This window comes from Cervus canadensis, chromosome 4 (genome assembly GCF_019320065.1).
Source record: "Cervus canadensis isolate Bull #8, Minnesota chromosome 4, ASM1932006v1, whole genome shotgun sequence".
In the NCBI taxonomy this organism is placed as follows: domain Eukaryota; kingdom Metazoa; phylum Chordata; class Mammalia; order Artiodactyla; family Cervidae; genus Cervus; species Cervus canadensis.
The window spans coordinates 28,855,000-28,877,704 of NC_057389.1; the positions used below are offsets into that span (position 1 = coordinate 28,855,000).

The 22,705-nt window shown below is 41.2% G+C and overlaps 1 protein-coding gene across 4 annotated transcripts in view; it reads right to left on the reverse strand.

The window, feature by feature from the left end:
• RASGRF2 (Ras protein specific guanine nucleotide releasing factor 2) overlaps positions 1–22,705 on the reverse strand; it is a 246,104-nt gene that overhangs the window by 176,863 nt on the left and 46,536 nt on the right. For 3 of the 4 annotated variants that reach the window (XM_043464746.1, XM_043464747.1, XM_043464748.1), the window contains exon 2: positions 1,727–1,833. In XM_043464746.1, coding sequence (XP_043320681.1) covers positions 1,727–1,833 — 107 coding nt within the window. Of the gene's footprint in view, positions 1–1,726; positions 1,834–22,705 lie in introns of those variants that run through there. The other variant, XM_043464749.1, reaches the window with a different exon arrangement.

The window sequence follows — 22,705 nt, forward strand, 5'->3', positions numbered from 1 at the left end:
ACCGTCAGACAGAGACCCTGAGAGTGAAGATGGCTGAGCAGTGTGCCTGGATCCTGATGTTAGGAAGCTGCCTCGGGGTCCCCCTTGGGGAGCAGCCTTTGGTCTCCAACCACGCGCATTTCAGGGAAATTGGAGAGAAGGAAAGAAAAGGAACTGAAATCTTGTGCAAGTAACATCTACTCTCAGCCCTAACCTGACATTAACACACTTTCATCTTTGAACTAGAGGAAGAGACAAAGAGACAATAACGAAGACTAATACAATACAGAACATTGGTTAAAGGTTGTGGAGTCAGAGAGACCTGAGCTCGAGTCCCAGCCCTTCCCTCTTCCTTTTAACCACCTTTTTACACCTTGGCCGATATCTTAATCGTCATGAACCTTTGTCTTCTCATCTGTAAAACAGAGTTAATAATACCCTACTGGTAGCTGGGAGGACTTTTTTTTTTTTTAAGATAAATATGCAGAGCACTTAGAATGCTGCCTGCCACAGGGCAAGTAGTCAACATTATACAGTAGCTGAAGAAAGAAGAGGGGAAGGGGATGAAAGGAGGGAAAGGGAAGGGAGCGGAGGGGAGAAGGGGGGAAAAAGCCTTCAGGGCTCAAAGAACAGCCTACACTCACTCAGGACAGCACCTTAAATCTTTATAATCAGTGTGAAAATATTTCCTGATGACCTACTACATCCTCAGCACTGTGCTTCATTCAGAAATGAATGTGTCCCCATCCTCCTCCTCTCATGCTGTCTACAGTCCAGCTCAGGAAACAGAAATCACACGTGTGAAATATGTGAACAATAACCCACATTGTACTAAGTTGTTAAATATTCCACATGTAATAAAGCAAGCAGTGTGGTCATTTGTAGAAGGGGCCCAGTGAGCGCTGGCTTGTGGGGAAGGGTCTGGGAGTGGGTGGTAGGGACAGACACAGATGTGAATGGACTTATAGGAGAAGGAGGGGGGTTCATGTCCGGCAAAGAAAAAGTCACGTGTCCCAGACTGACTTTCGCCCTGAAACTTGAAGCAGGGAGTCACTCTGGGGACAGGCAAAAAGCAGTGAGCACAAGGGCCATTCAAAGCAAAAACGGACAGGACTTTGGAACTGAATAAGAAAAATAAAAGAGAGAGGTCTGCCTGTGTCTCTTTTGGATTTCTCATTGCCGTTTGAGGCCAAGTGTGCTCATGTCTACCTTTCTGGTATTTCTTAGGAGAAAGCAAAAGCACACTCTTCTATCTCCCCAGATGGCAGCTGGTGTCGCCCTTCTCCATAACCAGGCTGCACAGGGCAGGGTTTCCAAGTGGAGGCTCGGCTGGGTCTGTATCCCAGTGCCTCCACTCGCTAGCTGTGAGGCCTCAGGCACGCAAACTAACTCTCTGGGCCTTGATTTCCTTATCTGTAAAAGAGGGGTTAACCATGACATGCCTCTCACAGATTGTTGAGAGGATGAGTGAATCCAAGCATTTAACAGATTCCTTCATTGAGAGGCACTTATAACAGAGCCTGGCACATAGGCCCCAACCCTGTCTTCAGTAATCATTACTATTGCCATATCTATTACCTTTAATCTTCAGCGAGAATATAGCCACAGAAAGTGCAAAGAATCATCTCCACATGACTAAGGAGGAGATATTAAGGGGAAATTCAACTTGGAATTGCAAGTTCACCCAAAACTAGTACCAATGGTGAAACCTCAATGCAAGACCCAGACAATCCAGTGGCTCCCATACCTGGCTTGGTGAATGGCCTCCATCCACTCTTTACCATCCTGCTCCTCCTCACAGCGCAGCTCCAGTGGTTTCTGACCTTCGTGGCCAAAAAGAACAGTAAAGTAATACTGGAAAGAAAAAAAAACAAAGTTGCATTTTATTTTTGAAGCATAATAGCATAACAACATAGTATTTCCCTACAAAGCATATATTATGCTTACAAAATGCATTAGCATTATGTAAATCATATTTCAAAATGTAATAACACTCCCAGTCTACTTGGCAATGACTTTGCACCTAGAAGACACCAGAGATTGCATCTTAATGTCCCTCAGTAAGATTCAACTTACAATATCTCACATACAGAAAAGGTATTTGGTAAAATGCTATACAAACACATGATTAAAATTCTTTGTAAACTCGAAAGTGAAATTTCTGAACCTAATGAGGGATTTCTACCAAAAACTTACTATAAACAATTCAACTAATGGTAAATTATTACAAGCAGCCCTTCTTAAATCAAGAATAAGAAAAATGGCAATTATCACCACTTCTAAATACCAATTCTGTCTGGAGGGCAACATAGAAAAATAAAGGAAAAAAGAAATGGAAAGCAAGGGGGGGAAATCATTTTGCACAGATGATGTAAGTGCCTATACTAAAAATCCACTGAAACACTATTAAAATAAGAACATCCCTCAAAATTATTGGATACAAAATCAATTTACAAAACTTATTGCACTTTGGTATAATATCAACAAATAAGAAACTTAATTTTGAAAACACAGCATTTGCAATAGCAAAGAAATATAAACAGTCGAAGGACGTAAGAAAATAAGTTTATCACCTCTAAAGAAAAAATTAATTTGTAATTTCATTATATTCTAATAAAATTACCAATAGGTTTTCCTTGGGTGGAATTTGACGAAGTGAACCTAGAATCTGAGTCAGGGACAGGGGAAGGTGTCACTTTAAATCAGTCTGTCTGAGGCTAGATGTATTAATTACCAAGCTGAGACTGTCTGGGAAGGAAATATGACTGGAGAACTTTTTATTATATGAGAATGATCAGAAAATACACTGGGCCTGCCCACAGTTTCATCCTGGGGCCTGAAAATGACCAGTCCCACACCGCTGCTCTGAGGTTAAAAACCAAAGATAAAACGCAAGTTCTTTCTGTTGTCCCACCTTACCAGCCCCTGCAAACTTCTCTTTATTCAGTATGATCATTACAGGCTCATTTTCTTCAAACAAATTAAAAATACTCAGGACAAAAGCTTTTAATCTATAATAACACTCAATCACTATCTTTTACACTTGAAACCAATATAATATTATAAACCATTTATACTATAATTTAAAAAATCCTTCAGGACAACAATCCTAGAGATAAATTCTTAAAAACCCTAGAATTTTCAGCACAATTTTACAAAAAAGGCAAAAACTTGCCAAGAGACTTCTCGTGTTACCTCGGCATACATCATCAGAAGACTTGCCTGTGACAGAATCCACTGCACTACCCCACAGACAGGCCTGAGCCCATAAATGACAAGCTGTCTTTAATTCTCAAACCTCCTGTCCAGCCAGAGGACTAAATGCTATGAACTAGAGGGAAATAACCTGATGAAAAGGCCACTGAGGAGGGGAAGAATTGAGTTTAGCACTGTATTCAATAAAGCTCCAGTTAAATTTGAGAGGAAAGGAATTGAAAGTCAACAAAATAACAAATCAGTGGTTTAAAGGGCAATCCTATAAGTGATGGCATTTCAGCAACAGCTGGCTACCATCCAAGGCCAGATGCCCAGTCCAGGAAGAGGAAACAATGAATCTGTTATTGAAAGGCTGTAACTAGCACCTCAACAGCAGCTGCTGCTTGGGAACCCAATTAAAACCCACCTTTAAAAGACAGCAAGGTAATTACATTAGCAGAAGTACATCCAAAGGTTAGACCATGTCTCAGGCATGCCAATGATGGAAAGAGTTTTGAGAGTACAGGTTACATTTCCAGGAGTTCACTAAACAAATTCAAATAATCAAAATACTGTCTCTACATGTGCCTGCAAATTATTCAGGCTAAACTATTCAAAAAGCCTTCTTTGTGTGTTCTGGTCTTGCTCTGATATGAATTCAGTTTACGATGGACAAAACAGACACCTGAGCCCCAACTGACCTGAGAGAGCTTGGACCACAAGTGGCAGCAGCCACACACTTCAACATCAGATGACCAAGGCAGAGCTAGAATAAATGCCAGACCCCTGTCAGCACCAGCAAGGACCACCCCCCAACGACTGATAAACATCCATGCAATCTCAAGAACAGGGAGCCCCCCATACTGAGATACTATCTTAGGGAGGCACAGAAGAGAGAAAGAATTACTTTTTACTTAAATTGAAGAAAGTAGGGAAAACCACTAGACCATTCAGGTAGGATCTAAATCAAATCCCTAATGATTATACAGTGGAAGTGAGAAATAGATTTAAGGGACTAGACCTGATAGACAGAGTGCCTGATGAACTACGGACGGAAGTTCATGACACTGTACAGGAGACAGGGATCAAGACCATCCCCAAGAAAAAGAAATGCAAAAAAGCAAAATGGCTGTCTAAGGAGGCCTTACAAATAGCTGTGAAAAGAAGAGAAGCGAAAAGCAAAGAAGAAAAGGAAAGATATATCCATTTGAATGCAGAGTTTCAAAGAACAGCAAGGAGAGATAAGAAAGCCTTCCTCAGTGATCAATGCAAAGAAATAGAGGAAAACAATAGAATAGGAAAGACTAGAGATCTCTTCAAGAAAATTAAAGATACCAAGGGAATATTTCATGCAAAGATGGGCTCAATAAAGGACACAAATGGTATGGACCTAACAGAAGCAGAAGATATTAAGCAGCGGTGGCAAGAATACATAGAACTATACATAAAAGATCTTCATGACCCAGATAATCACGATGGTGTGATCACTCACCTAGCCAGACATCCTGCAATGTGAAGTCAAGTGGGTCTTAGGAAGCATCACTACAAACAAAACTAGTGGAGGTGATAGAGTTCCAAGTGAGCTATTTCAAATCCTAATAAGATAATGCTGTGAAAGTGCTGCAGTCAATATGCCAGCAAATTTGGAAAACTCAGCAGTGGCCTCGGGACGGATTTTGAAAATGAAAAGTCTGTTTTCATTACAATCCCATAGAAAGGCAATGCCAAAGAATGCTCAAACTACCGCACAATTGCACTCACAAACTAGCAAAATAATGCTCAAAATTCTCCAAGCCAGGCTTCAACGGTATGCGAACCACGAACTTCCAGATGTTCAAGCTGGTTTTAGAAAAGGCAGAGGAACCAGAGATCAAATTGCCAACATCCACTGGATCACTGAAAAAGCAAGAGAGTTCCAGAAAAACATCTATTTCTGCATTATTGACTATGCCAAAGACTTTGACTGTGTGGATCAAAACAAACTGTGGAAAATTTGTAAAGAGATGGGAATATCAGACCACCTGACCTGCCTCCTGAGAAATCTGTATGCAGGTCAAGAAGCAACAGTTAGAACTGGACATGGAACAACAGACTGGTTCCAAATAGGAAAAGGAGTGTGTCAAGGCTGTATATTGCCACCCTGCTTATTTAACTTATATACAGAGCACATCATGAGAAACTCTGGGTTGGATGAAGCACAAGCTGGAATCAAGATTCCTGGGAGAAATATAAATAACCTCAGATATACAGATGACACAGAAAGTGTTTATCTGAGGTTGTATTATCAGATATGCAATATCAATAACCTCAGATATGCAGAAAGTGAAGTAGAACTAAAGAGCCTCTTGATGAAAGTGAAAGAGGAGAGTGAAAAAGTTGGCTTGAAGCTCAACATTCAGAAAACTAGGATCATGGCATCCAGTCCCATCACTTCATGGCAAATAGATGGGGAAACAGTGGAAACAGTGAGAGAGTTTATTTTGGGGGGCTTGAAAATCACTGCAGATGGTGACTGCAGCCATGAAATTAAAAGACGCTTACTCCTTGGAAGGAAAGTTATGACCAACCTAGAAAGCATATTAAAAAGCAGAGACATTACTTTGCCAACAAAGGTCCATCTAGTCAAGGCTATGGTTTTTCCAGTAGTCATGTATGGATGTGAGAGTTGGACTATAAAGAAAGCTGAACGCCGAAGAATTGATGCTTTTGAACTGTGGTGTTGGAGAAGACTCTTGAGAGTCCCTTGGACTGCAAGGAGATCCAACCAGTCCATCCTAAAGGAAATCAGTCCTGAATATTCACTGGAAGGACTGAAGTTGAAGCTGAAACTCCAATACTTTGGCCACCTGATGCAAGGAGCTGACTCATAGAAAAGACCCTGATGCTGAGGAAGATTGAAGGTGGGAGGAGTATGGGATGACAGAGGATGAGATGGTTGGATGGCATCACCGACTTAACGGGCATGAGTTTGAGTAAACTATGGGAGTTGGTGATGAACTGGGAGGCCTGGGTGTGCTGCAGTCCACGGGGTTGCAAAGTGTCGGACACGACTGAGCGACTGAACTTTTTACATGATTGGAGCAGACTAAATTTACTATTCTCAGCAGCTTCTTTTTTCTCCACTTATTATGTATGGATGGGGTCTTAATGAAAAAGTTGGCTCAAATTTGGGGGGAAAAAAACGTTTGCACATCTAAGTGTAGTGAGGATAAATCTCTTAATACAACCCTGCTCACAGTCTTACTCAGCTCCCTCCCAGCCAAACAAGGTGACCAGAATTCTCTTCCTTAAAGATAAACCTGAGCTTTCGTATCTACTTACAAAAACACTTGTTCATATTCTCAAACTTAACACCCTACCAACTGGCCTTAGTCTCCATTTTTAAACTCATTTCTGCCTCTTTCCTCCTAAGTATGCCACACTCTAGCCAATCAACCCATCATTCCCTCAAGAAGACAAGCTCTTTCCTCGGCCTCATGTTACTGATAGAGTATGTCTCTGGGGTCACCAGACCTGGGTGTGAGTCTTGACTCCTCCAAGTGGTAACAGCTTAAGAGACTTTGGGCAGGTGATACCCTTTCTGAGACTAAGTCTCTTCTAGCCAACGAGGCCAAAGACAAACTTACAGGATGGACTAGCTGACATGTAATGCCTGGCACCCAGTAGGTACTTAACAAATGTTAATTCCCTTCTCTCTCAGAGCAAACCTTTGTCTTGACGTTCTTACTCTCCAGTCCCTCTCCTACCTAAAATTCTTATTGAAATTTCCTGACTCGTGTCATGAACCATCAATTCCACTAAATCTTTCCGAGGTTCCTTCTGGCAAAAAGGAGTCCCTCTCTCCTCTTTGGGGTCAGTTGTGGCTTAGCGGTAACAGAATCCGCCTGCCAAAGAAAGAGACGTGGGTTCGACCCCTGGGTCAGGAAAATTCCTTGGAGAAGAAAATGGCAGTATTCTTGCCTGGAAAATCCCATGGATCCTGGTGAGTCCATGGGGTTGCAGAATCAGAGATGACTGAGCACGCACGTACGCACACACTCCTCTGTGTTTCAGTAACCTCGTGCACACTCTCCTCACACAGCCAGACAGCTGTCTACACACGTGTCTCTCTTCCCTGTGGGACTTTTCCCTTTGTACCCAAATCCCTCAATAATGTTTGGTGAATAAATGATCATCATAAAGAAAACATGAGGTATAATCAACCAAATAAACTTGCTTCAAACAGCCACATATGACAATTTTATGACTGCATAATCACCTCTAGGTAGACACCCAGAGATAAGATTTGGAAACACCACTAAAGCTACTAAATACATATTTTTATCAAAAAAAGGAAACCAGAATATTATGATGTTCTTCATAATAGAAAAACAGTAAGTACAGATATGGTAGGTTGGCAGATTCACTAAAGGGTTTTACCACTTACCAACAGTAACTACAAAATGCCAGAATGATAACACAATGAACAGGTCTAGGAAATTTAAACATTCAGGGTCTTATTGGTAGCTACCGTAGCTTTATATGACTTTTCATTTTCCATTTGTTTGTTTTTTATTATAATTGGTTTGCTGCTATTTATGCTATGTGTTTTTGCAGAAAGAACAAACGTAACCCAATATGAGAATACAAGTTCATTTAAAACTCTGGTCCTTAGGCTTCTGCAAGTTAGAAACAAGTTTATGGCCACGACAGTGGCAACTGCAGGGGAATAATATTATAGGGCCACTTCCACTTCCTACATTTCTGTATTGGTTGGATCATTTACATAAACACTTATAGCTATACAGCCAACAAAAATATGCTCATTCCATTTTCAAATTGAGTCATTAACAATAAACACATATAGCTATATAATCAACAATAAAGATATTATCCATTTTCAAAACTATCCCTGCTGGCTCAGCAGGGAAGAATCTGCCTGCAATGCAGGAGATTCGCATTAGGTCCCTGGATCAGGAAGATCCCCTGCAGGAGGAAATGGCAACCCACTCCAGTATTCTTGCCTGGAGAATCCCATGGACAGAGGAGCCTGGTGAGCTGCAATCCATAGGGTCACAAGAATCAGACATGACTTAGCAACTAAACCACCACCAGGTCTTTATAATACTACTTATATACCCAAGAAAAGTAAATGATGTTAGTCAAATCAGGGATGTTCAGAAAAGATTAAAAACCATCGTGGGTTTTCTTAAAGTATCAGAAAAATAACCTCTTTTAAACAAACTGCAGTACAATATGTATTACTATTTTGACGGCACTTCATGGTTTTAAATTATCATATATATTGTTGAAATTTTTCAGTTTTAGAGTAAAAGAACTAAAACCAACCCTCTCTGAAGCCTCTGAGGAAGATGATTCTCCTCAAATCCTCTTCCTACGCTGGGCCCCTGTCTAGGAGGGGTGGGAGGACCTACAGGAACTAGCTATGGTCCCCTCTCCAGAACCACACTTCTGACCTTGCGAGTCAGACAATGGATGGGATAAAGAAAGGGATGCCTTCCAACGTTCCCGACTTGGTGCCTTGCACCCCGGGGGCTGGTGACCATGAGAATACAGCAGTCGGGCATGGCAGCGCCTCTGTGACCACAGCACGGCTCTAAAGCCAGGCAGAGCTCTCCAGCCCGGCCTGGCCCTGGGGTCTGGCCTTCCTAGTCTCCAGGAATGTGACTGACACTGCTGCGTGGCCCTCCGCAGCCCGGAGCATATTCCTCCCACAGCAGCCCCACGTGTTGCTGTGACCATCCACCCCAGTCAGCAGGGAGACTCCAAGCATTCCTGGATGTGGAGACGGATGGAAACCATGGACAGCAATTCTCCAATCTAGGTGCGTTTCCCAAGCAATAATAAAGACTGAGCTCATATTAATCTTGCTATGATTCATTACATCTTCTTTCTCCCTTTTCCCCTCTCTTCTCCCTTCTGTTACTGCTTGTAGAGAGGAAATGAAACACATTTTAAACACTGGATATGTTGACAAAACTGAGTTTTCTGTGCTCCCATACTAATTTTCACTCCCAGGGGTTTGTTATTGCTGTTCAGTTGCTGAGTCGAGTCCAACTCTTTGGGACCCCATGGAATGCAGCACACCAGGCTTCCCTTTCCTTCTCCATCTCCCAGAGTTTGCTCAAAGCATGTCCACTGAGTCAGTGATGCCATCCAACCATTACATCCTCTGTCGCCCTCTTCTCCTCCTGCCCTCAACCTTTCTTAGCATTAGGGTCTTTTCCAGTGAGTCAGCTCTTTGCATCAGGGGTTTAACTTTACCCAAACTGTCTTTAACAGTCACAGGAATTTCAATTAATGTCCCCAGAACATGACTGGCCCTCTGTAAGAGAAAGGAATCCCATCCCTGAGCCCTAGAGGAACAGACTGCTCTAAATCAGGTTTACTGCCACTGCCCTGGCAGCGTGTGAGAGGGAGATGAGAGAAGACAGACTGAAAATAATAGGTGAGCATTTAAAAATGGGAGATACTTCAAGTTTTTGATACCGTTCCCTTCCCTCCTCCTCCCTGGTATTCCTACTCTTTTGTATTTCCTGCCACTGAAATGTTACTTGTATCTATGGCCATACATGAACGTGCCCAATCTCATCTGAAACGTTACTTGCAAGAGACTTCTCTGCCCACTGCATCCGGTCACCATCATGCCACCAGTGGGGTACACCCTGAAGAAACATCTAAAGCATTATATCTGGGACCCAGCCCTACTGGTCTCTAGAATAGAAAGCATTTCTCTCTCCTGCCTCAGGGATGGTGTTCATATAGTGTGATCATTTCTTAACCACAGCTCCATCTCATACTTTTAGCTTCAAAGAAGACTCCGTGTATATTAAAGGAGACTGAATTTTCCAACTACTTCATAGACACCATCTTTTCCCATCATGGCTGTAGGCTGAAGCTCATTTTTTGTTGTTAAAACACATGTCAAATCTCCCAGCTACGACCAGGTCTTCTTAAGAACAAAGATCCAAGATGCTGAAGGCTTTCTCTCCCTATTGGTTCACTTTCTTTTCACCTTTGAGATTCAGAGGTCTTGCCGTGGGCATTTTCGCTTCAGCACAGGTGACTTCACAGACTTCTGTGCATCTGAGCCAGCAGTGTGGTCAAGCAGCGGGCTCCCCAGGCTGGAAATCAGGACATCGGGATTCTGTCCCGTCTCGGATGACTCAGTGTGAGCTCTGGCAAGCTCCTATCAAGCTCAGTTTGTTCCTGGGCCAAGTGAGGACAAGGCCAGGTTTCTCACTAACCCCGACGATCAAATGGTGAAGGTGAAGATCTCCACTAAGGTGAAGATATGCAGTAACACTCATCAAAGTGTCTTGAAAAGCATGAAGTATGTCTTGTTACCATAGCGGTAGAACTGCCGGCTCTCTCCGGGAAGCCAGTCACCTTGAGTCTGCCTCGGACACTGGACTTGTTCCAGCTCTGCAAAACTGGGTAATCTGAGTGTTCCTCAGGCTCTCCCCTCACTGCTTTCCTCAGATAAAAGCACATGGCCAGGGGGAGGATGTATTAAAATTATGAACCAGCATAGTGGGTACTCAGTAATTAAGAAGAGGTCATGCTGTTTTTATTATGGCAGTTGTTTGTTGGTTGTTTTGTTCTTGTGGATATTTTTGTAGTTGGTTGATATTCATGATGAAAAGATTTCTAATTTTCCCAAAGGCTTAGATAAGAGTTGTATTTTGCAGTTTCAATGACATGCAAGAGTTTGCTGAATGCTTCGTCCCAACAGAAGCCAACATGTAGACTATATATTTGAAACTGTGAGTAAAGCAGAGTATTAACATGCATAAAATCCAGTATCACCATTTAAGAACTGCCTCAGAATATATCCTTTTATTAGACATATTTTAATGGACAAGAATTTAACGTAGAATCCAGCTTAAGGGGTAAGTGTTTTAACTGCCTCCTACCTGTGGTTTTCTACCACAACAAGAACATATATTATGTCTGGCTTCCAAATTTCACAGAGAAGTGAGTCAAACTGAGCCAAGGGGTCAGAAAATCTGTCATTTTAAGAATGGCTAAACCAAGTTGATATATTTGGTTGTGCTTCAAATCTTTAAAAGGTTATCATATAAAATTGCAACAGAGAAACTTTCATGAACCAAGGGACCTAAGGTTCCATAAATCAGCAGATATACTGAAATTTATGAAAAGGGAAGCATGCATGATATATGGTGGCTTAAGTCATCATCCTTGACTCACAAAAAAAGGCAACAAATTCTTCTACATGTTTTGTTACATTTTCACAGAGTGCTGTCTTTCTCTTCTATTACCACTCCAGACAGGGACATGTGTTATTGATAAGGTTGGATCTTTGTGACTGGTTTCACCTCATCCCCAGTCCTCCTGTTTACTTGCCATCTTATCTTTGGAGAGAGACATCTAACTCCCGTCTGTCTAGAGCCACTAACTAAGCATACCTATGACTTCAGTAACCATTGTTACAGCCTTCTCTTACAGCAAGGCAACTAAACTTCATCACCATTCCAATGTCCATTCTATCCCGGCCTCTCCTGAACTAACCTAGAATCTCTAAATTCATACAAAACCTCCAAAACCTTTTTACTTCGTGCCATCTTCATCACTTTCTCATTACAATCATTGGTTGGACTTATTTCTCATTTGCCAACCGTATTCTCATTTGTGTAAAATGTATGTACCATGAAAATGCATGCTGTTAACATCAAGTTTAGTTAGTACCACTTAGCAGAGAATACTTCAACGCACAGACTTGAGTGTCAGAGTTCCCCTGCTGCTACAAGGAAATTTTCTGAGGTGCTCTGTCAAAGAGGGGCCATGGTTATGCCAAACAAATGGGCAGGGGAAATACACACAAATGAGATCAATTTTAGATGTATCCTGTGTAGCTCCATAAGGCACAAATAGAAACAATGGTTCCAGTGAGAGATTTGAAAGGCCTTTCTAAAAATGAGATGAGATGCTGCTGCCAGTTGACCGTCTCTCAGTGCAATTTAGAAGGGATTCCTGTCTTCTGAAAACAGAACAAGACAGCCTCTAAGATCCCACATTATCAAAATCCTCTGGTAGCTATAACATACTCTAGAATTCTACCATTAAGGTATGCCATAGAGGAGTCATATAAATAAGGGTTAGACCACTGTGCTGTTCAATATCTCAGTTTTTATTGCATGGCAACTTATCAAAATGGGAGTAAAAGAAAATACTAAGTCTAAACAAAGAAATAATTAGTGCCTTTTAAGAAGCCTTTTATGACATTATGCCTGGTGTATAATGATAATCATCAGTTACACTTACCAAATTAACTAAAAGCAACCAACGCTGCATCGATGTTTTTAAATCAGAAGCACTGGGTTCGTAACAATACAAAACTAACAAAAATGCTTTATCTTTTACATTTTAAGTGCCAACTGCTGACAATAATTGCTAGCACTTAATTCATTGAGCAAACCTCAAAGATGGAAGCCCTAATAATAATCAAATAATAGTGATCAAACGCATAACTCATGAATCAAAAACTGGATAACAGTAAAGGATTAATGAATGTATTTAATGAATAAAGAAGTTTTCTAAATTGATAAGGAAAAACCAAATAGCCTAATAGGAATGTGGGAAAAGAAACAGAATATTCACTTGTCCACCAAAAAAAAATAAATAAAATGATAAAAATAGGTAAAAATATGAAACAAATGCATATTAGTACGTTAAATGTTCCTTTCAAATTGCAACTTTGTTAATAATAAAATCCAGAGTTAGGAAGTATAATATGTTGATTAATATTAAAATGGTTACAAACTTTGTGGAGTCAGTTGGCAATTTGTACCACAGACTTTAAACCACTCCTCTGTTTTTATATAGGAATCTATACTAATGAAATCATTAAAACTACTTTCAAAGACTTATGTCCAAGAATGTTTAAAGCATCAATAATAACCATAAAAGTATGCAACAATAGGGGAAAAATTAAATTTGGTATTTAAATTGAAACGCTCTGAGCAATTAATAATGCTCTGTAAGAATATTTTCAAGCTAGCCTCTGAACTTTGCACAGCAGGAAAAATTCCAAGCAATCTTGTGAAAAATAACAGCTAGGAGACTGAAAAGACTGATCAAAGATTTCAGCTACTACTCACCACAGGAAGACAGAGTTTAGAAATTGAGTCTGCCACGTAAACTGCCTGTTAGAACAAAAATGAACACTCTTCAAAGGACAACAATGTAATCCAGAATCTTTAAAATGTATTATCCAAATGTCTGGTATATGCTAAAAGGTTAGTAGAAAAGAAACAACAGAAAAACTAGGGCCATAATCATGAGAAAATAGAACACAGATGTTAGAATTAGCAGACAGAACTTCAAAGCCACTATTAGAAAATGTATACAAAGACAAAGGAAAAGAGAAGCATAATGAGAACACAGATGGGGACTCTCAGGAGAGAAATGTAATTCTAAAAGAGGACCAAATGGAAATTTTAGAAATGAAAAAAGCATTAATGATTGAAAAGAAAAAAGTAGATGGGTAAACATAATTGCAGATTATAGACAGCTGTTTCCAATGAAAGAGTTAACTGTAGTATACCTGCACAAAGAAGACAGATGATCGCCTCAAAAACTGGCTCCATGGGAAGGCCCAGTGTTGTCTCTATGTCAGTTTGAATATTTAGCACATTAGTTATATCAGCCTTTGTGAGAAGAAACCTATGCTGCTGGGCCCATCAGTAGCCGCCTTTTTTTGCCCCAACTGTCATTTTGTTCATGTGCTCATTGTATCAGCAGTGGGGCAACCAATGACGGGGAGTATCTGAAATAAAGTGACCTGGTCGGTCTGTCGATTTGATCATTTAGTGCCAAGTAAACTGCCTGCTAGAATAAGAAATGAACACTCTCCAGAGGAAAATACTAGAATTCAGCCTTTAAATCTCTCTAGTGAATGCTGCAGAGATGATCCCATTTGGGGCCCATTCTTATTTTGTCCATTCACATGCTTCTACTCAGGCTTTGCTACCCCCAGACTTCTAATCTTTTTCCTTCCAGGTCTCTGATGCCAGCCAGAATATTCACCACCTCCTATAAGCCTATGTTCATTTGAACGTCAGACCATTTCTCTTCCAACACAAAGTGGATGGCCAGGGGCATGATCTGCTAGTCCACCCACTGGGAGAATTTCTCCTTATCACAGTCTTTCAAGGCCATTTCAAAGTGACCCATCCCCAGGCCAAGCTTGGGTTTGTCCCCTTTCCTTCACTGGGCTGTAGAGAATCCCCCATACAGCCATCAACAGAGGCTGAGAAAGGGCTGCTGGGGTAACAGTGGTGGATGCCTGGAGGTAAAAAGTTAAAAGTGTGGGTCAGAGTTGTCTCACCCCTGGCTGAAATGGCTGGACCTTTATACCGCTGCCTCGCTCGGTCACTGAACGTGGGCTGCTTCAGGAAAGGTACCATCCTGGACAAGACAGGTCTCTGCAGTTATGATAGACTCTGAAGGAGCTGACAGCTAGAGGTTGTCTGCTGACTGACCCCCTGCAGCCAGGGAGCAACTCTTTCTCTGAAGAGGAATCTGGTTGGTGCCCCGCCATGCCTAGGAAAATCCCCAATGCCCTTCAACAGGTGAATAAACAATATGTGGTATACTAATACAACCGAAAACTATTCAGCTAAGGAATAAGCAACTGGTGATACTTAAATAAACTTGGATGAATTTCCCCATAAACTATTAATAATTACATAGGAAAAGGTAATTTTCAGGTGGAGAAATCTGGCAGACACCATCATAACTAAATGAACAAGGTAAAGAAAAATTCTGAATTCCTATGTATGGAAAGATAGAGAGAAATAAAGTAAATGGGGCAAAATATGCATGCCTAGTGAATCTGGGTAGAAGACATACAGGAGGAGTTTATTGTACTACTTTCGAAATTTTACTAAAGTTTGAAATAATAACAAAACTTTGAAGAATGGACTCATTGGAAAAGACCCTGATGCTGGGAAAGATTGAAGGCAGGAGGAGAAGGAGACGACAGAGGATGAGATGGTTGGATGGCATCACCGACTCAATGGACATGAGTTTGAGCAAGTTCCAGGAGCTGGTGATGGATAGGGAAGTCTGGTGTGCTGCAGTCCATGGGGTCACAAAAAGTCAGACACAACTGAGCGACTGAACTTTTTTTTGAAGTTTTTTAAAGCATTGCCGGGCTTCCCTGGTGGCTCAGATGGTAAAGAATCTGCCTGTAATGCAGAAGACCTGGGTTCAATCCCTGGGTTGGGAAGATCCCCTGGAGAAGGGAATGGCACACACACACACACATTAATGAGAATAAATGGAAGGAAAAAAACCAAACTGTTAACAGTAGTTAGTCCTTCAGTTCAGATCAGTTCAGTCGCTCAGTCGTGTCCAACTCTTTGCAACACCATGAATCGCAGCACGCCAGGCCTCCCTGTCCATCACCAACTCCCCAAGTCCACCCAAACCCATGTCCATCGAGTCGGTGATGCCATCCAGCCATCTCATCCTCTGTCGTCCCCTTCTTCTCCTGCCCCCAATCCCTCCCAGCCTCAGGATCTTTCCCAATGAGTCAACTCTTCGCATGAGGTGGCCCAAGTACTGGAGTTTCAGCTTTAGCATCAGTCCTTCCAGTGAACACCCAGGACTGATCTCCTTTAGGATGGAGTGGTTGGATCTCCTTGCAGGCCAAGGGACTCTCAAGAGTCTTCTCCAACACCACAGTTCAAAAGCATCAATTCTTCGGTGGTCAGCTTTCTTCACAGTCCAACTCTCACATCCATACACGACCACTGGAAAAACCATAGCCCTGACTAGACGGACCTTTGTTGGCAAAGTAATGTCTCTGCTTTTTAATATGCTATCTAGGTTGGTCGTAACTTTTCCTCCAAGGAGTAAGCATCTTTTAATTTCATGGCTACAATCACCATCTGCAGTGATTCTGGAGCCCCAAAAAATAAAGTCTGACACTGTCTCCACTGTTTCCCCATCTATTTTCCGTGAAGTGATGGGACCAGATGCCATGATCTTAGTTTTCTGAATGTTGAGCTTTAAGCTAACTTTTTCACTCTCCTCTTCACTTTCTGCCATAAGGCCTTAGTAACTATTATCTTCTAATTCACACACTTAATGCATTTTTCAAATTAGTCATAATGGCATATATACTTTAAAGACATAAATATAAAAAGTCCTATGAATGGCAGAATTTGAAAAATACCTGGGGTCAATTAGACATTTTCCTGCTTTAAAACAAAACAAATAATGCTAAAGCATCACAATGTGAGAAAGATGGCTATATGGTATGCACTTATTTTTAAGTGGAAAAATGTATAACGAATTGCTGGGAACATTTATGTAAATAAAAGGACTTGGAGCACATCTGGTGGCTATGCCTGGCTATTAAATACCAAAGGAGCAGGATTAGGAAAGGAGCTTAAAATGTTGTCTGAATATAAACTATTAATGACGGTTCTGTTGGGCTTCTTTGCCCCCCAAAAAGACTTTTAATATTAAAAATACATTTTTACCTCATTTGCTGATAGCTGAAAGCTTATAGCTGTCAGACATTTAAAAGAAAATGACAGTCTCAAATCTCCACAATCAGAATGGCTAAGAATATCAAACTTCAGTCCTAGAAAAGAAAATTCACACATGCACGTGTGCTTAAGCTAGGGCTTTTTTTTTCCCCTGTTTCTCCAAAAATCCTCAAAAAGCTAAACCCCTCTCAAATTCTCCAAATCAGAGTGTCTTTAATTTAGTTTATGCCACACTCTTATTTCTCTTTAAGGAAGTCATAATAAACAATTCAGGTCTGTGCCTTCTGCATTTGATTTTTTTTTTTTCATTGTGAAAACACAAGCCAAATGCCATGGCTTTTGTCTACCACCTATATAAATTATTTATCTCTTATAAAATGTACTTTTGCCTATGAAAATAATCACATAAATCATATAAATATAGAAAACACAAAGAAGCAAAATTAGAGGGGGAAATTTATCCAAAATCCCAACATCACCCAAAGACAACCACTGTTAAATTTTTATATATTTCAAGCCATTCTATTTTCTGAAACCAGTTTAATGTAGTTGACCTCATGTTGCATATGCAAAGTTACTCCAGTTTTTTTCAAGTCATATGATAACCTAAATATGTTTCCATGTTACTTACAATGCAGTAAACATTTATGAAAGCCTGTATAGCACTGCAGAGAGGACATACTACAGTTTACATAAACATATTTGCATATTTTTGAAACACTTAGAAGGTTTTCTGCCATTCCTCATACTATTTTGGTACATAAAATTTTTCATTTGAATTTTGAGTTAAGATTCTCAAGTGTGGACAACAGATATGAATAGTTTGGGGATTTTTTTAAACTTGTTTTTAGATTTTTCTTTAGGGATCTTTGTTCCACATTGGCTAAGGTTGACACCAGGTTGCATCTGACAGGTGTGATAATCAGCTACTGAAACAATCCTTGCACCACAATTCCAGCAACTAAGAAGCCCCAATTGTGATACAATAACTGGAAATTATAAGCAGCTGAATATTCCTCCACTCTGGGAGCTTATACTCTCAGGGGAGCTTCTTTAACCTGAGCCCCATATGATGTTCATGTCCCCGTGTGTGGGCATAAGAATAGCTAACATCTATTCGGTGCTTAACACATACCAGGCATTGTACTAAGATTCCTTCTGTATTTTCTAATTCTTATAATACCACTGTGATTTATTCCCCTTTTACAGATGAGGAAATAAGCTTAAAGAAGCATGACAGTCATCCCCAATCCACCAGGGCATGTGCCCTACCCTGGGAGCCCAGGGGTGGTAATGGACTCACAGTCAGCCACACACACAGCTTTCTATCCTCTGTTGTGAAAGCTGCACATATGGCCAAGCTAGTCGGGTCACATGAGTCCAAAACCCTGGACTCGGACACAGAGGTCTACTCTGCTGAGCCAACTCACCACAAAAGGATGGACCACATGCGAAGGAGAAATAGATGGGCTGGAATCTCAAGAGAGAACGTGTGTGTCCAGAAAATAAATTTCCCCAAATCATCAAGTCTACACAGCTTTACCCCTGAACTTTATAATATTCCTATCTGCTGCCCTAACCATTTGCATCCTCATTTCTAATCTTACATATCATTTCTAATCTTTATATCAATAGCCCGAGAGACAGCAGGTGCTACAAAAAGGAAAGGAAAGAGAGAGGGGAAAAGAGAGAGAAGGAGGGAGGAAGATATCTATTAAATATTTATCAACCATCTTATTTTAGAAAGGATCATGCTGGTGTGTTACACACACAGACATACATAACACTTTCTGGTCTTGAGGACATTATTATTTAGCTATAGAGCTAAATTACACACTCATACAACAACTGAATAAGAATGTAAGATTAAATGTGTGCGTGTGTATGTGTTCAGTCGCTCATTTGTGTCCAACTCTTTGTGACCCCATGGACTGCATCATGCCAGTCTCCTCTATCCATGGGATTTTCCAGGCAAGAATGCTGGAGTGGGTTGCCATTTCCTTCCCCAGGGGATATTCCTGACCCAGGGATTGAACCTGTGTCTCCTGGATTGGCTGACAGATGCTTTACCACTGAGCCACCTGGGAAGCCCAAATAACAGTGTAAGGTATGTCAAAGTGATAAAAATAAGCTGTATGAAATGACAAGTGTCAACATTCATTTCTTCAGATTATTAGACATTTGAGACAGTTCCTCCTGTATATCAGACTACTCATCCTGATTTTGGCCTATGAGAAAATACTTACTATAGATGAAGACAGTAAATGCTATAGGAGATCACTGAACAAACATCAAGATACAAATGAGTCACTCCCCAAGGCTAAGTCCCTGAGGACTACTCCCTAAGCATTCAGAAAAAAGGATGGTACGGAATATGGGAAGAGTAAATGTGAAGAGGGGGCTTCCCAGCTGGCTCAGTGCTAAAGAATCCACCTGCCAAGCAGTTGACTTGGGTTTGATCCCCGGGTCAGGAAGATCCCCTGGAGAAGGAAATGGCAACCCACTCCAGTATTCTTGCCGGGGGAAATCCCATGGACAGAGCAGCCTGGTGTGCTACAGTCCATGGGGTCGCAAAGAGTCGGGCACGACTTAGCAGCTAAACAGTAAGAGTAGTAGTGTGAGAGACTGGCAGAAACCAGGCCGAGGCCTCCTGCTGGATGTTCCTGGGGCAGCCCGGGGCCTCTGGGTCCTCTCCATTGCTGCCACTGCCAAGGGGCGTGGACACTTCTACTGCTCCTTCCACTCCCGTCTCCACGTCCTACTCAACCCCTCCCGACAAGGATGCCCTATCTGATCTGCTTGCTCGGCATTTCACATTCAGCGGCTGGTCTCCTCTGTAGGTGGGGTCACTGCTCTAAAGAACAACATGCAGTCGCCCTTCTCTCTCAGTTGTGTACACAATTAGGGGAGTAAGGTTAGCAGTCATCATGGAAAGGCAGGTGATCCTAATGGTTGACTTTGTTGGTTGTGATGCCAGCCTCTGTGGGTTCCAGTCCCACTGATGTCCCTTAGGAACTTACATATCCATGGGCAAGTTGCTTAATATCTGTGTGCTTCAATTTTTGCATATAAAAATGTAGGTGATTGTTATAACTATCTCACAGAGTTACTGTGAAAATTATATGAGTTCTTACAAGTAAAGAATTTATGTAAATACAACTACTTTCACTAACAAATTTGGGTTTGCCTTGCTCTTTATTTGCAGGGCCTGTGTACACAGGTCCAGACTTACGGGAAATAGGAAGCTCCTATTTCAACATCAAACTCAGGCTACACTGTCCTACATAGTCAGCGGGTGAGGTCTGCCCAGGATAATAAATCAGCCTTTGTTTCTCATTTGACTGGATATTCTTCAACACATGGACCACTGGTGAGAATCAGAGGAGGAAAGGAACATAATTCCATAAAAGAAGGGATGTAAGGTTGCATCAATTCATTCATTAGATTTTAAAGAACCACAGAAACTATAGAAAATAAATTTTATTCCATTGGCAATTGCAACTGTATATTTTCTTGGGCTGGAATCATGAGATAATAAAAACTGTCTTTTATAAGAATTAACTAGCAGTCTTCCTGCATCCATTCAAACCAGAGTTTTTAAAGGTAAAAGAATTTCCAGCACCTACGACTTTTTTTTTTTTTCCCCACATTTTCTACACAGATTCTTTCGGGGCTTCCCTGATGGCTTAGAAGGTAAAGCATCTGCCTGCAATGCGGGAAACCCAGGTTCGATCCCTGGGTCAGGAAGATCCCCTGGAGAAGGAAATGGCAACCCACTCCAGTACTCTTGCCTGGAAAACCCCATGGATGGAAGAGCCTGGTAAGCTACAGTCCAGTCCATGGGGTCGCAGAGAGTTGGACATGACTGAGTGACTTCACTTTTTTTCTTTCTTTCCCCAGATTTTTAAGGACTCTGTATACAACAGTACATTTCAACAAAGCAAGAGTTGTGACCCTAAGTTCTTAAACCCCATGCCTGACATAGAGTAAGTGCTCCACAGTGATGACTGCATAAATATAAAACAGTATTTGCTATAACTGAAAGGTTACAATAAGAAAGCTGAATTTGATGGCATGAGTTTAAAAAAAAAAAGGAAAAGGGGAAAAGTGAGAGAGTCTGCCCAGCTAACTTCCACTGCAGTAACCAGCAGGAGCATCCTAGGGAACGCACACTGGAGTGCCCCGAAGGTGTGTGCTGCCACAGGGGAGGGGCCGCTCCAGCCTCAGGGCCCAGCTCGAGAAAGGTCCTGGGAAGGAATGCACCGCTGCACCCCAGGGAAGAAGGGCCTGCCTCACTGTACAGAACATCTCTCAGGAAACAGAAAAGGTCAGTGTAAATTCTCCAGTTGTTGAGCTTGAAAACCAGCAAGTAGGCAAAAGGAAATTCAAGTTCACCCGTCCTTCCAACAAGGGAAAAAAATCTTGGGAGCGTGTTTTCTGGGAAGAATCGGTCTACTTGAAACCACAATCAGAAACGTTTCGAACAAATTACATTCTGAAAAAAAAAAATAAGCACATGATTTTGATGGCATCTAAATCAGTCAAAATACAAGAAGAGGAAATGGATTTGCTGCTCCAGGGTTGAAACTACTCATTTTAACTCATTTACATCCTCATCCCTGTCAACCATGTACGTATCTTTCTACTGACTGTTCTGACAGAACACACTTTGGGGAACACCTTGCCACTCTTAAAAAAACTGTTGAGGCTTTCAGAAAGCTATTTAAATCAAGAGACTGCCTCTTTCAAAGGCCCTTCAATCAGAGTAAGAAGCATCAAACTGAAATCAAGAAGAACCAAAAGAGCCATCAAAACAGGATCCCAACAGAGAACTGTGAATCGAGTATGATTACAGCTCGATAAACAACAAAACAACCTAAAGTGGAAAACACTAACAGGAAATAACCCAAAATGTTAAAGCAGATGTTTTTGGGTAATACAAATTTAAGTAATTTTGGTTCCATAGTCATCTAGTTTTTTAAAGAGCATTTATTTGCTCTGATTGGAAAAGCACATGTTTAACCAGCTAACTGAATATTAAAGTCCAAGATTCTTCCAAACTTAAGAAACGTAAAATAGCATCTAGGGAATTTAGTGGGGTGGGGTGTGTTATTTAGACCTCACTGGAGATAACTTCCTTCATATCTTGAAAGTCTTTTATTATCACTCAGGAAATTTTTTTTAACTTGGAAGGGACCTTAAAGATTGTATGATAAAAAAGTACCTCATTGTACAAGTGAGGAAACAGTGAATTTCCTAACAAATGGCCTGTCAGGGGCAGACCTAGAACTCTGACCCACATTTCCTACCTCCTAATCAATGTTCTCTCCAACTCTGAGTACATCACCAAGGAAGGTGCCCCTTCCCCTTTCCAAATAGGAAGAAAAAAATCATTGCAAAAAACTGTATCTCTCCACATCTGGGTATATACCCAAGAGAAATGAAAACATATGTCCACACAAAAAACTGTATATGAATATCCACAGCAGCATTATTCATAAGAGCCAAAAAGTGGAAACAACTCAAATATCTATTAACTGACAAATGGATAAACAATGTGGTATATCCATGAAATGGAATATTATTCGCTTATAAAAAGGATGAAGTACTGATACATGCTATATAATAATACATACATGCATGAGCCTTGAAACCACCATGCTCAATGAAATAAGTCAGTCATAAAGGACTACACATACATGGTTCCATTTGTATAAAATGTCCAGGTAGGCAAATCCATAAAGTCAGAAAGTAAATTAGTGGTTGCCCAGGGCTGGTGGGGCTTTCCTGGTGGCTCAGTGGTAAAGAATCTACCTGCCAAGCAGGCAACGCAGGTTCAATCCCTGGGTCAGGAAGATCAGCTGCAGAAGGAAATGGCAACTCACTCCAGTATTCTTTCCTGGGAAATCCCATGGACAGAGGAGCCTGGTGGGCTACAGTCCATGGGGTCACATCAGACATGACTTAGTGACTAAAACAACAGCAACAGTGCTGTGGGGGTCAAGCAG